An 18922-nucleotide genomic window follows, 5' to 3' on the forward strand; every position below is an offset into this window, starting at 1 on the left:
TGGCCGAAAATTAAGCTGTATAATTTATTCAGTAATGTAATTTATCCCACTTTCAATTTAAAAGTACATCTGCTAGAACAGGGGTTTCCAACATTTTTGTGAGCAAGTGCTACCACAATGGATAAAACAATCCGCGGGCATCACGTTGGAGACCTCTGTGCTAGACAATAAGAGTTACTGGAGAAATCAATGCACAAATCAAACAAAGCAAGCAGACACATTTTAAAAGTATATCTTAATATAAACATTTTATTCAGTGCATTGTATGTACACAACAAATAAGAAACAACTTGAAGGTACCAGGCAGAGTGCCGGTCAGTACATACATGTTGTTTTTCAGTTTAATCCTGGTAGTTTGGAACACATGATCCAACAAAGAGTTAATACACATAACCTACATCATGCAGCTCTATTCGGCACCTGTCTGCAGTCTTCCATGCAACAGATACTGTATGTTCATCTAACATATGAAAATAACCCAGAATACTAAAGAAGAGAGAAGGACCCCCATAGCATGTATGAAGTTATGTTGCCAGAGGAAAAGAATACATACTGCAGCCTACAATTAAGGTCCTTATTGTACACAACCTGATGCCCTGTACAAGAGATATTTTTCACTTTTACAAAATTTCAGTCAACCTAAAATCCACAGTATCTTTTTTGCTTGCTTGTTGAAATAGAAAATGGTCACCACCGCAAAGTACTTATACACAAAAACAAAAGTCCAGGTGGGACCTCACTGTCATGTCTGCATTAACAGTTTTGACCAAAAGATAACAGACATGGACGGGAAAGGCAAAAAACACGCTCACAGACTAAAGGAACTTGGAGACAAAGGGACACAAAAGATACAGAAGGGGAAGACATTAAACAGCCTTCTCAAATCACAAAAACTGGCTAAAATACTGCCCACCCCTCACAACCCATACCACTTAACCCACTCCAAACCTCTTAATATCTCGCCCATTAAAAATGTACACAAAAACCACCCATCGTGAGTATGTATATATGGTCTGACATCTCGAGGGGAACTCTCGCAGTCTTTGGTGTGCTGGATTTTCAGTCACTCTTTGAACTTCAAAAACACTGATATGAGGGAAGAACAAGAGGAAGAAAAGTAAGGAAAGCTCACAGCTAATTGAATCAATTAGCAAGCAAGACGGATCCACGGCCTCTCAGATCCGAGAGGTTCGACGTCTCTCTTTTCGTGTGAGCAAAATGCAGGCTTTATATTCCAATGCTAGAGAGCACGCCCTCTTAGCGAGTGCACTAGAACGCAGGAGAGCTAGCGCCAGCCCCCCATACACGCTGGGGATGAAGGGGCTTCTCTATCACTTCACACTCAGGAAGCATGGAGGACAGGGGTACGTTTACTGTACCATCGCACCCGAGCAGCTAAACCCTCAGTTACTGCCCTGAATTCTTAACAAATGCATCAGGACCCGCAATGCTAGTCGATGAACCTCGATGATTTAAAGTTAAACCCAAAGACAATTTAGTGCCGACAGCTGAGAGGGACCTGAAAATAAATGTCCCATTGCATCAAAGGCTACAATTTTTGTGTTGCAGAAGGCTATTATAGTGGTGATCTATCGAAAAATCAAACAAGCGAAACAAACCAAAATGAGCTGACTGTAAAGAAGACCAATCAAACGTTACTCTAGTTTGGAAAGTGTCACGTTATGCTATGTTTCTTGTTTTACGTCGTCCTGAACCGCTGAGAGCTTTTGGAGAGAAGTCTGTGTGAAGTCACAAGCATTCAGAGGTTTTGGTGAAGGCGTAAGGTTGGGCCGGGATAGCCGGGCTACGTCGATTCGTTCTGACTCACAGCTTTGCCTCCGTTCAGCATAGCCGAGGCGCTCCGGCTTTTAGTGGGCGTGCCGCTGCCAGAGCGCGAGAATTCGGTCAGGTCGTGCAGAGAGGGCTCCCTGTACATGGCCACTGAAGAACAGAAAGAAAGAAAAAATGTGCGTTCGGTTAGCTGAAGCATCTCACATTTTATGCTAGATGGTAATTGAAAATGGTAATGGGATGCGAATACGCCTCTTTACTTAATGAAAGCCACTGAGGGGAAGTATTAAGCGTAAAGTATAGTCCATTTACACACACACAATACTTGGCGAAGATAACAAGTTATACATTTTGTTGCAGTTGTTGATTTTCACAAGCAGGGTCACATTTCATTTAATATTCCCAAAAATTGCAATAAAATAAGCAAATCTATTACATAGTAAAAGCATCAGCCATTTATTTCTATCTATGTTCATTAGAGACAGAAAATGGCAAGCGTTTTACACTATCACTCCAGAAATCCAATGTGCTAAAATCCTATGTGAAGCCTCAATGTACTAATTGTACGGGCTAGCAACACAAAGACTTCCTTTAACCTCACACAAAGCTTCTTCTGTCTGCAACAGGCAATCGATACAGCACTTAAGTGGAAAGCTCTAGGAATCAATACTTGATGTATCGGTTGTGCAACCGAGTGTTGAGCTTCTCACTAGAGGGATGCAGGAGACTCAACGACTGCCGTCTGTAAAGCTCTTTCTCTGGGATCGGTCATCTACCAACCATCATTAAAATCACATCTTCTCTGCCGATGTGCTATAAATGTGACCGCATTAATAAACAGTAACCACAATTTTAAATGCCACTTCAGAACGTTTTTATCTTATTACAATAATTGTATACAAATGAGTCTGCAATGTTTTATGTTTTAATAGGCTGACTTTAAATGTGTGCCCACTGTAGTCTAAAACTGTTTTGTGAGTTAAGAGTTGGAAGCTGAAGTTATGTTCACAAAGAGCAGACAGTTCTCTAATTGGACCTCAGCTTGAGAATCTCTGTAAGCCGGTGAGCAAACTTTCATTGCAAACTGCGATTTTTCTTTCTTTCACTTTTCATTATGCAACTGCACAGTAGTGCAAAAAGCTAAGCTTGTGACTGATCCAATTCCTGCATTTCTACATAAAAAATATACATGTATTTGAACATAAAATTGTCCAATACCAGTATGGAGCACTTTCAGAAAAAGGTACAAAGGTAGCCTACCTTTTGTCAGAGAGATGGTACCTTTTAAAAAGGTTCAAATATGTAACACCATAATGTACCTCTTCAGGGACCAGCGTGTACAAAATTGTACAATGTACAAAAGTGTACTTTTTGTAAAGGTACCACCTCAGGTGTCAAATTTATACCTTCATCATGTACCTTTTTTCTGAGTGTGGCATTTTTAATAGGCTTTATGGCAAACCAAATCACCACATATGCAAATGATCAGTCAACACCAATGCAGAGTGAAAAAAACACAGGATAAAAAACTGTCTTTTTTCTACGTCACAAGCAAGTCCTAACCTATCACGTTAAAACATATTAGTTTGATTAAGTGGAGGCAGGGGCTAATTTGCATATTTATAACTTTACATATACTAAATACAGGGTTCTCACACCTTAGTTAACTTCAAATTCAAGGACCTTTCAAGGACTTCCAGGTCCAATACCCTTAAATTCCAAGACTAAATGTGGGGACACATTTCAAGTGAGAGCAAGGTTACATCGTGTTAACTTTTAAGATAGACTGTTACAGTTCCTCTAAGAAGGAACTTGCGCAGCGTCACTGCATTGACACTTTGGGGATGACTCCAGGGGTAAGTGCATCTGGATGTGTATATCAAATTCAACCAATGGTGAGGCTTAACAACAAAGACAGGGTGACGCGGGAGCCAGGAAGTATATCGCTATCTGAAATATTGTCAAAGATGGCGTTACAGGGATGCAGGAAGTATGGCAAGGTTACATAACCCGAGACGTTTTTATGTGTCAAACACAACTAATGCAAAAAAGCATTTTGGTATGAATCAACATTCGCTTACAGAATATAAGCATTTAAAGCGAACAGTTTAGCACGTGTGCTTAAAAGGCTAGAATTTTAATGATATTATCCTACACTACACTATTTTTTTTCCAGAAAACTTCATGCATAAAATAGATTTAAGCACTTTCAATGACCTGTATCTATGTATGTATGTTTTCAAAAACGTCCAAGGGCCTTGAATTTTTTCCCTCAGATTCACAAACTTTCAAGGATTTCAAGGAGCCTTGGGAACCCTGTAAATAAGAAAGGTTGTAGAGTTGTATTCAAACTTTTATAAAGAAATTATTTCCAGGTAAAACATTTAAATGTTATTTTGATGCTCAAAGATGAATTTTAAGTAATATAATTATCAACTATGGGGGATTTTAAATTATTCTTCACTATTATTCAATTATATTTTTGCTCTAATAAAAACACATTCTACATACAAAGTTGAAAAGGATGAATCTAAGTGTTTCTGTCATTTATATTACCTGACTAAAACGATAAACCTAACTATAATGGCTCCTGACAATGCTACATCTCTGAATATAGTTTGAACTATGATGCAACACACCCACTGTCTCCTTATTACATTACAAGCACAGATCATCATTATCCTCTCAAATACATTTACAGAGGCTTAAAGCTCAGAGAAGAAAATGTTTTCCAGATACAAACACTTCAAATTAGAATCAAATAAAAAACTAATCTGAGAAAATGAAAAGTGTTATTGCTTTCTGTAAGCTGTACATATTTAGACATTAACTTATTTGCATACCTCAAGTAATTTGATGAGCGACTCCTTTACAAACAAAAGCAAAGCACCGCATGTCACCTCCCTCATTAACAAACAATTCCAATTATGCCTCTTTACTCAATTAAAACTAATAACATTAGTGTTCACATTTAAATAGAGCCATTTTTGACTCCCAGAAATAAATGTAATATTTATGCATAAAGTATGCTGCAACATTCCCATTTCAATGAAGTTCTGTTATCTTCTGCTTTGGGATGGCTCCATTGGTCTGAATGGAAGTTCTGCATTGTGTGCTGTCAAAAGCCCAGATAGTCAGTTTTATCTTTCTGGAGCTTTCTGCTATAGACAAATCCTGCTTAAACTGCCTGATAGTGCTGGCGTCTGCAGCGCTCCTCAAAGACGCCACAGCTCTGTCTACACCTCAACACTTCAGCACACAGGGACCGGTGATTCCCTCAGGCACATACAGAAAACAGGGCATCACACTAAATACAGGTGGAGAGACAGTTTTTCTTTTTTCTTGAGATAATGGAAGTGCAGATTGTGCTCACAGTTCCAGAGCCCATTATCAGAATATTCATAAGGACAGTGCTGCACATCTAATGGAATTTCATTTTCAAGAAGAAAAAAACAAAAACACACAATAACAAGAAGAAATGGCTTTTTGTCATTTCCTGTCCAGTGAATTAAACGCCAGGGCAACTTCTGACAATGAATTTCCATTACCACGGTTTTACATTAAAACCGCTTAACAGAGATTGTGCTCACAAAGAGGATTTTTAAGCCCATAAAATGTTTGAGAGCCAAGCTAGAAACATTCATATTTGCTATTTAAATATGCAGGACTTTTATATGAGTATAGTTTCCATGAATTTTTCAGAATCCTCAGCATTATTTATTTTGAAATTACATTACAATAGTGTAGATCTCATCCCATTTACACTGCAAAAAAATGACTTTCTTACTCAGTATTTTTGTCTTGTTTTCAGTAGAAATAAACCAAGATGTATTTTCTTGCACTGCAAAAAATAAGGTAAGCCAATGGGGTAAGCAAAAAAATCTTGAACTATACTAAATTCTTAAACACTAAATTAAAAAAAAATAATTTACCCCATTGGCAGATTTTTTTTGCTGGTTTTATGCACAAAATCACCTAAATGTGACTTTTTTTGTTGGGCAGTTTTGCTCATTAAGAAAAAGTGTCTTAATTTAAGAATTTTTTTTATATTTTTACTGAAAACAAGACAAAAATACTAAGATTTTTTTTTCTTGAAAATCTTTTTTTGCATGTGTGATGAGCAAAATGACTTTAGTCTAAAATCTAACTTAACTTAAACAAAATTTAAGTGAATTTGTGTTTAAAACAAGCAAAAATATCTGCCAATGGGGTGAGGAATTTATTCTTGAATTAAGTGTTAAAGAAAAAAGTTAACTTCAACTCAGCCCATTGGCAGATATTTTTTTATATTATACTTTTTAATTAGGTCACTTTGCTCATCAAAAAAATACATCATGTTTTAAGAATTTTTAGATATTTCTACTGAAAACAAGACAAAAATACTAAGAAAGAAAGTCATTTTTTGCAGTGTATCATTTGATTCAACTTTCCTATAGCTTTATTTTCATAAAGCTTTAACATCAGTCATGACAAGAAGGTCAGGACAGGTGTGAGGACTCACCTTTCAAAGGCTTGGGAAGGAAGTGTGCAGCAGGTTTGTTCTTCTTCACATGGTTGCCTTTCATGATCTCTCCTTCCTTGTTTAGGCCCAGGTACCAGCCCCTGCCTGACTGCTGCTGCCGATAGATCATGGAGGAGTACGTCACATAGTAGTTCTCAAACACCGACTCTTTAAACTTACACTCTGGTGTGAAGTGTTCCTAGGGAGGAGAGAAATGATACAAGATGAGCACCTTTGATTGGTCAGAAATTTAGAGTACCTTACTTTAAGCAAAGCAGAAAGTAAGTGCACTTATGTTGTTTGTGTAACAGTACAGTGGCAGAAGCAATGTGTGTGTAAGGAGCTCAGATGCAAAGCCGCTAAACGCCACCTCCATACAAAAATGAGATAGTGATATTAAACGAATGCTCTTGGCACGTATTATATGCTCATCAAATACGTTCGCTTTAAATCTGCTTAATCCCAGCCTCAGGACATTCAGAAATACCTCTTTGTTTAAGAATCCACAAAACAACTGATCGCATTCAAACTTGTATCCCTTGTAAGTACTTGGACCTAAATAAATTGGTTAAATACCAATGAAATGACTAAAGTGATATTTGTGAACAAAAGGCATTTTAATTACCGACTAATAAAGTTTCATTGCCATTAACCCTTGTGCATTGTTTAAATTCACTACCCTTTTGTGTTGTTGATGGATGAAAACATCCACTAAATTAAATGGCTGTAAAAATATATAAGATTAATATTTTAATTATAAATCGATTAATCAACTTCATTTCTGCTCAAAACTACCAACTGTGTATACAAAAATTTCATGATTTTAACTCTTTAATTGCCAAGTTCACACATGATGTCACTGATTTGGGGGGGAAACACTAAATTACTAATTTTCATTATAAAAAGTGATTGTGGAGTGTGGACTGGATTTTCTTTGTTTCTACTGTACGTGGCTGTTTTTGCCCCATTGACTTCCATTGTAACGACATTTTAGCACACACAAATGCTGTTAAACTCCACATAACTAAATGTACAAGCCAGAAATTAAGCTCTGTATTTGCACAGGCCTACTAAAGGGTTAATGGTGCCAACATGGTGATCAACAGTAAAAATTACAAATTTTGCCTCTTAGCAAAAGTAAAAACCACCAACAATCAAGAATGCAAGAAACTTTATGATGTCATTGCTTTGCAATCAAAAAAATGTCGTTATAATGAAAGTCAATGGTGCAAAAACAGCCACTAACAATAAATGAGGGAGAAAAAAATAAAATTCTGCATAAAAACTAAAAATGCATCAAAGCAAATATTTTTACTAATCTTTGACATGCCTAAAACTTTATAAAAAATTCAGTCCACAATCACTTTTTATATTGAAAATCAGTCATTTTGTGTTTCTTTTTCTCCGAATCAGTGACATGAACTTAACCATTAAAGAATTAAATCATGGATTTTCTTTAAACATTTTGTAGTTATGATCAGTACGGAGGTTGATTAACAGATTTACAAAGAAAATCACCTTGTACCTTTTTTACAGCAGTTTAATTTAGTAGATGTTTTTATCCACAAACAACATGAAAGGCTAGTAAATTTGCCCAAGGTGTACTGAGATTTTGTAAAATTACAAAGCATTTTCCCAAAATATGTGTCAATATAACATTTTTCACCAAAAATCATTCCATTTGCTGAACACTAAATTTGTGGCCAAATTAAGACAAAAAAAACCCATAGTGGATGAAAACATCCCCAACAACACATAAGGGTTAAAGGGGACAGAGAATGAAAAACCATTTTTACCTTGTCTTTGTTGAATAATGGTAGTCTACCTGCATTCACAAACATACAAAAAGTGCTAGACATGCTAAACATCTCAGTCTCATAGTAATTCCTCTTTTAGAAATGTCAGCCAGAAAACGGCCCAATCTGAAAAACTGATGCTTATGACATCACAGGCATCTAAGGCTACGTTTACATGGAAACGATCTGAAAAGAAACCGCAAAAGTGGTGTTGCGTTATCACTTTTTATTCCGCGTTTATACGAGCATTTTGAGGGGGAAATCTGCGTGCATATGGTGACGCAAAAGTGTGTGATATTCGATGTAGTATGCACTCCAGGCGGCTAGGTGGCAATGTGAAGCACTGACACACAACAACACCAAGTCCGTGAGCCTGCGTACAACCTTCTTCCCGGTTCTCCCAGGTCTCATTCAAAGCCGTCTGGTTTGCCTCCGACGAATTGGCGCATCAACAGTTTCACTGAGGTAATTAATGTGCCTTCTCTGATCAGTAATACTTGCTGTGAATAATTCGTACAACTGCTGGAAAGACTTGTATATTTATCAGAGCTGCTATGGCAACTTGAAGGTCCGACGTATGGAAATAATCTGACATGTTTGTTGTTATTTTCCTGAACTGGCGCATGCCTGTGACGTAAACGCGTGCGCGACGAGAGCCACTGTGAGCAGACTTTTGCGTTTTTACTCTTTAGACGAGAACGCGACGGTAGATCGTTTTTAAGATTTCCACTCTGAAGGGTGGTTTCACTTTTTTGCGTTTTTAAGCCCCCAAAACGTCATCGCCGTGTAAACGAAAGGCACATCCGATAAAATATTTTTACGTTTTTACCCTTGAGCGTTCTCGTGTAAACAGGCCCTAACTGCCACTCTACTTTAAAATAATTGGCTACATTTTTTGAGTGGCAGCAAAGTCAGCCAATCAGTAATGAGATTGCAAGTTAAGCCAGTAGAGGGAGCCAAATAGGTGCAAAACCACTTGTTTAAAATCCCTCACCCTAATAGAGCTATCTGAGAGAGGTTTTTAGGAAGCTTCTAAGGCATTACAGACCCAAACAAAAAAATTTGTCTACATGTCACATCACAGAACAAGGATAAATACCCCGTTCAATCATTCTATATCACCTTTAAAGTGAAATCACTGAAACCTAAACATAACAGCCTGATAAAAAATGCTTATTCACAAGCAAAACAAGTCAGACCAGCCTGATCTCATGGAAATTTATACGTATTTTACCAGTTGGCGAATTCGTATGAACTAAATCGTACAAAAACGTATGACCTGCATAACAAAACAGTAATAAAACCCTGCCCCTAACCCCAATGTCACATGGGCGAAAGCAAAACGTTAAAAAAATTATGAATGTGTTCTTCAGAATAAATACGAATTTATTTGCCATTAAAAATTGCCATTAGATAGCGTTGTTCAGATGCACTTAGAGGGTTTTGCATTTAAACTCATCATGCGATCTCAGACACATCCGGACATACTGAAAGTCATTATATTGAATATTTGTAGTAATTCACAAAAAGAGTTTTCAGCAGTCTTAATTGGTCCCAGTGTACTAAATGGTAGTTTTTGCACCATCCTTTTAAAATCACTACTTATTGACTTTCTTTTCTAATAACCCTTCCTTTTCCTTGCTCGGTCTATTGCACACACTATCTCTCATTAGCACTTCCAAACCAATCTGTGGAGTTGCATAAACATGCTAATAGGTTCAGGTTTGAATCTTTACTAGCTCAGTCTATGGATTCGGCAGTATTGAATGGGTGAGCACTTCATTGAGTCATTATAAAAGCTCGCCTCCCACTGGGCTTGATCCAATATTGACTGTGTGCTTCATTAGGATTTTGCAAACAGTGTAAGTGGGTACGAAGACGAGAGACTGTGCATGCAGTAACTGCAAATGTCATTACTTCACATGTTATCTGGCCAATTGCATTTCAGTAGGTGTCAAACTCATCCGCCTGACCAATAAAGATTTCAAAACAGATCAATGCCTATGCAAAGTCCCAGTAACACATTTTTCCAATGAGCCAGATATTTAATGCTTTTAAACACATATCACTATGAAGGAATGGTTGTACAGTAAAAGTCCTCTTGATTATAACATTTGAATGTTCATACCATATCCATCTCCTTAAACGTGGGAGTGAAGTAAATTCAAACAGAAAGTCATTAGAAGAGGTTAGATTAATATCCACATCGAGCCTTCGGGCCGCTGTTGCAGTAAGAGAACGACTCGGTTAAAATGAATTACAGTACCTCAGGGTCCTGTGGCTGTAATCTTCAGTGTTTGAGTACAGCAAATGATGTGGAAATATTACATAGAGAGCTGTAAATCAAATGATGTGGTTCATCTTAGCCGAGGGAAGAAAGAAACTGTAAATAATCTTTGTGTCATTCGTTACAGATCACTAAAGGAAGAATTACTTCAAAGCTTGATGCAAAGTCCTGAGATTTATTGAGCAAACAGTGCATGAAGCAACAGCAAATTGTTATTTCACACTGCTTCCTGCATGAATTACATAAGTACGCTTGCACATACATGTTTTTTTGTATGAAATGGCAAACATGCATAATGCGTGTCCAAACCGGGCACAATTTAATAAGGCGTAAAGCATGCAACACATTACATCAGTTGCTTGCTTTTTATTTATGTGGGTTTTTTTTGTGGTTGCTTGGTTTTTATTTTGCTATTATCAGTAGCCTGCATTGGGTAGCTATGTGCACACAATAAAATGTGAATGTAAATCTATACACTATGACATAACATTTACATTTTGTCGAATCAACATATACTGTAAATGCTGAATATCATAGCAATTTAAATGCAGAGAATGTCCCTTCATGTGTCCATAAAGTGCTTAGGGTCATCCAACTCGCAACATTAGGTGTACTGTTTTCCGTGCCTTGAACTAAAAGAGGTGCCCAAATCCTTGGCACACAGACCCGAGTCGTCCCCTAACACCCAACTGACTCACGCAGACATTGAACACCCACACATACTAACAGGAACATTCATGATGTCACAGAGAAACCGTGACATGTTTGCACTTCCTTTGGGACAGGCTGTCAGCTCTGTGCCAGGCTACATCTCATAAACACGGAGAGCATGATTGGGAAATGTCAATGTGTTGAATGCACTGACCCTCTGCGGATCTATGGTCAGCTCAGCGAGACAATGGACAGATCTGCGATCGATATACTTCGCATGTGATAAACATCACCAAAATCGATTCACACACACAAGATGGTCAGATGCAACTTTAGCCAGCCTGAGACACCCAGCACAACTTAGCACCAATACAGGAAAACAGTTTGGTTCGAACTTTAAGTAAGGCACCATCTGATTTCATCCATCCATTCGGTTCCAGTCAGAAGAAAACACTTCCTCTCAGACATTCCAGACATCCTGCTCAGTTTAAATAGATTACCATGAAGTTCTCTGCCACTTACACAGCTATTCTGTTGCCACAGACAACTCTTAATGTCTCACATGAAGGTCATAATAATTACCAGCAACTGGGGTACAAAAGCATTACGCAGAAAAGCAGCTGTACTAAAGCCTATCCCATTGCAAATAATTCATCACAATTATGTTAATAGCATAAACAGAAACAAAAGAGCAAAGTGTTGGGAGTGTGAGAGCAGGAAACAGGGTGATGTTATAAGTGGCACATGTGATCCATAAATCATAGTAATGTGATGTTTACAGGGTCGTTGACAAAAACAATTAGTAACATTACTTACGGTAAATGATCATGCATCATGTACATTTTTTTTATGCTAAAATAAAAGGGTTGTCTTTCTCACATTTTAAAATCTAATTTGTCCAAACTCCCACTTCAAACGCCTATTCAACATCATATGTTTACATAGGAGTTTTGCAAGGACACTTGTTACATAATACACAATTAGGATATAGAGTTACTTTAAACTACACAATTAACAATTAATTGAACAATGTAGTCATATGATGTTGTTATTGGTCTATTAAGCATCTATAAAGAAGTGCACTGCATTGCCCCAATAACATTGGTTTATTGAGCAAAGTGCATTTTAAGAGCTCAGATGCAAAAGCCGCATTGTTTGCAGAATCACTTAAACACCACAATGATTTTCAGCAAAGTCCTCTAAGTGCACGGAAAAAGAATTGAATGCTCGACAGCTTGCATACGTTACGGTGCAAGAGGTTTTTTACTGAAAGGAGGTTTACCGAGTATATAAGGAGCCTTTTACCTTTATTCAGAAAAGAAAGTGAAGAGTGACTGGAGACTTTTTAAAGTGGAGAGTTTTGTATGTATTTAGAGGGTTTTGCCTACCAATCAAATTACTAAATGTGACCTTTATGAAAATAAGGTATTTCAATTACTGCTTAATAATATTTTCGTTACCATCAAAGTGAAATTAAAGAGCTCAGATGCAAAAGAAATTGCTTTTGACATGTTTTCTTATAAACAAGCATTTTTTAAATCAGATTTAGGGCGCACTTATACCTAATCCAACTGCAGCGTGCCCAAGCATGACTGCCCCCCCACTCCCCCAGAAGCACAAACTTACACTGTACTTTGACCGATCCGAGTCCGGGCACGCTTTCGTCATTAGGATGAGATTATTTTGAAGAAAACAGGAAGTAAAGTGCTCTCCTAACACTGGAACTCCTCGTAATGTTAAGTCTGTGTCATTTGGGGCACGATGACACACAGCCCTCTCACATGCCTATCATATTGCTTAGTTTATCTGTCGTGTGTGCAGCTCAGACATTTACGTAACCCTGCTGCGCTCATCAAAAGGTTTTTACGAAGGGAGATGAAGGTGAATGATCATGCAATTGATGTATCTCCTTTTAAATCACACTCTGGCATTCGGCACTTCAGCCCAGGTGAGCTGCGCTCGAGCCCACCTCTGCAAGCTGGCCAGGGCTAGATAAACCAAATCACTTGGGTCTGGATTGGTTGAAATAATGTGAGTGCGCCTTTAATGGATTCTGCCAACAAAGCAGCATTTCAGAATGGCCTGAAGCTGGGATTAAGCGGATTTGAAGCTAAAGTATTTGATGAACATATAATACGTGCTGAGAACATTCAGTTAATATTATTATCTAATTTTTGACGGAGGTGGCAATAATCTAAACATAAAAGCCTGATAAAAATTCTCAGTTACAAGAAAAAATATCAGACGGTGATGCTCTTCAATTAAAATTCAGAAATAACGTTTCCCTTTCATCGCTCATTGTACTTTCCCGTATACTACAGAACAATGTGTAATAATGTACTACAGAACTCTTTTACTGAACAGACACAGAAGGAATTGACAAAAGACTAAGATTAAAATGCACAATGAAATCACCCAGAAAAGTTGTACTTGTCTATTGTAACTACTGTCTATTAATATGCAGTCTGAGAGAATGGTAATCTTTGTGCCATTACTATAAACTACAGTACGGCTTCCAGATGAAGGGTGTTAGATGTGCACTGTGGAGAAATGGCAATCGCATTTTCCTAATTGTCTGTTTCATTTTATCACAGACACTGATGAAAATTGCAGCAACCAGTGGCAAGTGCTATAGAACAGTTATCTACTTCAATATATGGCAGAAAGACTTGTAGACACAGGCCACACAATGAGATAAAAAAACGTTGGGCTTTTCTCTGTCTGTACAGTCTCCACCTTATTCCTAAACAATACATTTTCCAATTATTCATACTAGACGTTTATTATCAAGATACAGTCATTGTTTTTGTTAATGCTAATGAAAAAAAAAATTACTGTATCTTGATAAGAAACGTCTGGTAGCCCTAAACGAACAAACTGTTCTACAGAGTGTGTTTCATCCCTAAGTTGTCTCAGACAACTATGCTTGTTGTAGCTTTTCATTGCGTATCAAAATTAAGGTTGTTGCAATTCAAAATCTCACCTCTAGATGCTGCTAAAAACCCATACACATTTAACCCCCTGGGGTCCAAAAACGCGGGGCCGCGTTTTGACGTGTTTTTCCCTTATCATGGCAGAATCAACTTAAAATACTCCATCATTAAAAATCATACACTTACGTACCAGATAGTATATGAATGTTACTTATATAACTGATGGGTAAATATCACTGATACTAAGTAAGGGTATTTCTGTGCACTGTAAAAAGTCATTCTGCAGGCTTGTAGATTTGATGAAATTGAATATGTAAACTTTATTTAATACAATTAATTTCATGTAGTTTGGTAATTTTTTTGTGTTAAAATTCTTTAAAAAAAACTGAAATAAAAACAACTTATTGTTTTTGTGAAGGATTTAGCTATTCTTATTGTGCATCTGCGCATGTAGCGAATACTGAATAAATCCAACGTAATACAAATGAGCTGTTTTAAATTAAAAACCAGTTCAGGTTAATATGCAGGTCGTGAGCGCTGAGCAGACGGATTTAGGAAATATTTCTGTTATTGTGCCAAAAATCAAAGTTTTGAAAGCATTTCAGTCGAGAATGTATGTTTTTTAAACAAGAAAATGCAGTTGGTTCATAAAGATATCGCCTATTTAAGCATTTCCTTCGAGTTTTTGGCGATGGGAGCTCCAGATAATCAACCGGTGCTTAGGGCTCATATATACCGGACAACAGCGCCTCACCTCGGCCAGTCTTGCTGAAAATCACAGTAGTGTTTGTAGTGTTTAAACTGTGGATAAAATTCATTTCGGGTCCATTTAAAAGGCAATCTTTGGTCTTATAAGTATGTAAGCAGTGTTTCTTTGTATAATTTATTTGTAATTCGTAAATATTAATTACAGTAAGGATTAATACGAACTGGGTTTGGACGTAACTTCAGCTTTAGGACCTTAGGAGGTCGCATATCTAGGATGCATTTGTCATCAAGACTGTCTTATTTCAGCATATTAACAAGTTGACTTTTATTCTTAGTTAATCGTAAATTGTTGTAATATGCGTATGACTTGCGAATGTTATACTTAGTTAACTTAAACAAACCAGGCTTAATGGAGAATGCAGTCTGCACAGTCTGAACCTTCGAACTCAGAAACGGGCTGCAATTGGTTGTCCAGCTGTAACTCATTTTAAGTGACAGAAAAACTGACCAATCATATTGTTCATCTGAATGGGTGGGTTCTCTTAATCCACTCGCTCGCTCTGAGGACTTTCGTGTTTTAAAGATAAGTGTGAGTTTACTGCGGTCTTTTTCGGTTTATTTAGTTTCGTGTTAGTTATATACACAAAGTATTCGATTAAAATGTTAATGTAAAACTATTATCCGCTGTAAATTAATTGTGTGTTCAATTGCGAAGTTCGCGTGGCTGACTGAATTGTTTGACAAAGGCGTCTTACTGGAGTTATCTGCTGCCCTCCGAAACTTGAAGCAAAACTGAAGGGAAATGTAACGTTATTCATTTAATTCCACAAAAGGTGAGGAAGATATTCGTTATCTTTTTAAAATGTTTAAGCTTTCTACATAATGTAAAATTAACATTATTAATTTTGCGACCTATTAACTATATTGTACTGCAATTTCCTGCAGGCAACGTGAAACATTGCTGAGGGAGAACTAACGTATATTCATAACAAAAGGTGAGTAATATTATTAAAAATATATATTGTATATATTATATTGTGTATATAGTGTATGTGTTTGTATATACACATGAGTAACTTGGTTAACAAATAAATATGTGACTGCATCCTATGGTGTGACAGAAAAAATGTAGGGAAAAGATTTGCCCTTTTCAAACATGTTTTGATATTATTTGTAATTCTAATGAGAATTTATTATCAGTTTTCTTCAAAACATTTTAATATACAAGTTTAATGTGTTGATTATTTCAGTATTCAGGCTGTATAAATGTATAAAGGTTTTAAGAAATAATTGCTGTTTAATGTTGCAGGATAATGATGAAGAGGCGGGACTTGGGCAGCTTGTGATGGCTGTAATTGTAAAGAATGGATCTTCTAGGAGTGGAAGCCCAAGGGATGCTGGAATTGTTATCGAGGCCTTAAAGTTGTTCCCAGGGCAGGCTTTATCCTCATTGGATTGGATCGTTGCATTGAATCTCCAGTATCCCAGGCATCTTTTCAGGTGTTTCAGAAACTTTTCTTGGAGCTGGATTCTTCAACGTTTATAAACTGATTACAGTACAGTAAGTCTAAACTGCTGTCTGATTTTCTGGGTGTGAATCAATGTAACAGAACACAAACATGGAACCTTTCGACGGGAAATGTGGACAGTTTTCTCTAAAGACTGTAAAATACTTTTTGAAGTTTACACTGTTACAAATACACCATTAAAAATGAGATGCTTTCCTGTTCTTTTGACTGCAATAAAATAAGAATTGATTCATCTTTGTCTGTCATTCTGAAATTAGATATAATACTCATTACTAATAATATTATTAATGGATGATGTTAAATTAAAATAGTATAATTGAATAGTATTTATTGTATAGTGCTAGGTCTTTGTCCTGTATACCCAATATTTTGTTTAAATTTAAATTAATTTCTAATTGCAAATTGCAGTTAACCTATTTGAATGGGTTACTATTAAAGACTTTATGGTATGATTCTAACTCAATTTTTATTTGTTGAATTTAAATAATGATATTGCTTGTAATCTGTTGCCACACTTTTATTGAGTAGATTTGGCATAATATTTTTTATTGTATAGTGCTAGATCTTTGTCTAGTATACCCAATATTTTTGTTTAAATTTTAATAAAATTTTTAATTGCAAATTGCAGTTTGGCTTTTTGAATATGTTAATATTAAAGAGTTTATAGAGTAAATCTAAATCAATTTAGATTTGTTGAATGTAATTAATGATATTGCTTGTAATCTGTTGCCACAATTTTATTGAGTAGATGGGGCATATTATTTTTTACAGTGTGGACAATTTATGCTAACAGCTGTTTATAACTCTCTTAGAGGTCTGCATCTCTCATCAGTACAAAACTATGAAGTGGAAAAACACTTTTTGGACATGGGGCCCTATTTTAACGATCTGAAACGCAAGTGCGAAGCGCAACGCGCAAGTGAGTTTGTGGGCGGATCTTGGGCGCTGTTGCTATTTTCCCAGCGTGAGAAATAACTCTTGCGCCGGGCGCAAATCAATAAGGGGTTGGTCTGAAGTAGGTTCATTATTCATAGGTGTGGTTTGGGCGTAACGTCAAATAAACCAATCAGAACGCTATCCAACATTCCCTTTAAACGCAAGGGCGCAAGTTCCATGGCGGGTTGCTATTATTATGACGGATTTACCAGGCGTACGCCAGGAGCGGTTTAAAGCCGAGGAGACCCACGTTCTTGTAAGAGCAGTCAAAGAAAGAGAAGTTGTTTTGTATGGGGATAGGAGAAACCCGCCCAAATCAGCGTAGGTTAAACAGGCGTGAGAGGAAATAGCCACAGTCTCATCAGCTGCCATCCCCATTGTTGTGCCAGGCGCTAAAATGATGTCAGGAGACGGGGGAATACCAAGCTTGCCAGCATAAATCGGGCACGCCGTGTAACGGGAGGTGGATCTGCCTCAACCCCAAAGTACAAATCAAGTTCATATACATTAAGGTTTCTTATGAAAACATTTTAATTATTATTTACATAAAATAAATGTAATACAGCCACACAACAAACTTATGAAAATATTTTAATCGTTATTTGCATGAGAATTTTTTAACGCAGCCACACAATAAATAAAAACTATCACCACAATGCTCACCACTATGATTCCCCTTATCTCGTGTATTAATATTTTTTAGTGTAACAATGTAGATTAGATAAGCAAAGTGTATGCGCGTTGTGCACGCTATACATTATGGTCAAGCATGCGCCCTTAAAATAGCATAATGAACAACGCGCCACTGACTTTAAACTTTTTTTTTCTGGTCAGTGGCGCAATTGTTTTTTGAAACTGCAAAATAGCATCAGGGATGGTTTGCTCCGGAACACGCCTCTTTTTTTGCGCTGAACCACCCAGGGAGCGCAAGTTCATTCCCTAGTTTGCCGACGTGCTTCTGTGGAGGGAAAAACCCGCTGTGCGCCGGTGCAAAATACGAATGATACATGCGTCACTGACAAAGTCAATTGCGCTGGGTGCAAGATAGGGCCCATAAAGTTATATGGTAACATGAGCCATGTGAAGTTTACAGCTCTGTTGTGTATCAGTTTCTTAGTTTATACAAAGTTTTTAAATTGGGTTTGTTTCCAAATAAACTTAAAATGTCCTACTGACCATCATTTCTATTTTGATTATATTGTTAACTTAATAAACCTCAAACAAACATGTATACATTTGTCCTCAGATTCTTTACTGTAGTTCACTCTCAGATTCCTGCCTAAAGGCTCATTATGCAGCTCATTATGCAAGCCTTTGTTTGCTTGCTGTCAATCAATCCTTCTCGCATACGGCCCCTCTAAACAAAAAGTGTCGTACAATTTCTAAATCAATACATGTCAGGATCCTGTCAGAATCATGTCTTATATTATAGTCTTTGTGGCAGGGTTCTGACAGTATCATGTTTTGTGTGGGAACACGTGGCATCAAGTATTTTTACCCAGCCACGTGTTTCTCTTGTCTTGTCACTTTTTACCCGCTCCCTTACTTGTCATTGATTTCAGCTGTGTCCCTCATTAGTTCTCCCTATTTATTGTCCTTGTGTTTGCTGTTCTGTGCACGTTCGTCTTGTCTTATTCCCTGTCGGTTCCTGTAAGTTTTTGATATATCCAAGTCTTGATCTGTTTATGTGTTGGAAGTTTATTGTTAGTTTTTGTTAAGTTTAGTGTTAGTTTAGTATTGTTTTCCCTTGTCTTGTTTTGCCCCCTCGTGGGTTTTGTTTTTCTGTTTTC

General features: G+C 37.1%; 1 protein-coding gene and 1 long non-coding RNA gene across 5 annotated transcripts in view; one reads left to right on the forward strand and one right to left on the reverse strand.

Annotated features, from left to right (window-relative positions):
- Positions 1–203: 203 nt before the first annotated feature.
- Positions 204–18922, reverse strand: part of fgf13a (fibroblast growth factor 13a) — a 114224-nt gene continuing 95505 nt past the window's right edge. The window contains exons 4-5 of one of the 4 annotated variants that reach the window (XM_065271884.2): positions 6293–6491; positions 204–1941 (exon numbers count right to left, since the gene is read on the reverse strand). In XM_065271884.2, coding sequence (XP_065127956.1) covers positions 1805–1941; positions 6293–6491 — 336 coding nt within the window. In that variant the 3' untranslated portion in view covers positions 204–1804. The remainder of the gene's footprint in view (positions 1942–6292; positions 6492–18922) is intronic. The other 3 variants (XM_065271886.2, XM_065271885.2, XM_065271883.2) reach the window with 3 other exon arrangements.
- On the forward strand, positions 14358–16703 carry LOC135752578 (uncharacterized). The gene is made up of 3 exons (XR_010533183.2): positions 14358–15500; positions 15613–15662; positions 15977–16703. It is a non-coding gene; the product is annotated as an uncharacterized lncRNA (long non-coding RNA).

Source organism: Paramisgurnus dabryanus, chromosome 16, assembly GCF_030506205.2.
Source record: "Paramisgurnus dabryanus chromosome 16, PD_genome_1.1, whole genome shotgun sequence".
Classification (NCBI taxonomy): Eukaryota; Metazoa; Chordata; class Actinopteri; order Cypriniformes; family Cobitidae; genus Paramisgurnus; species Paramisgurnus dabryanus.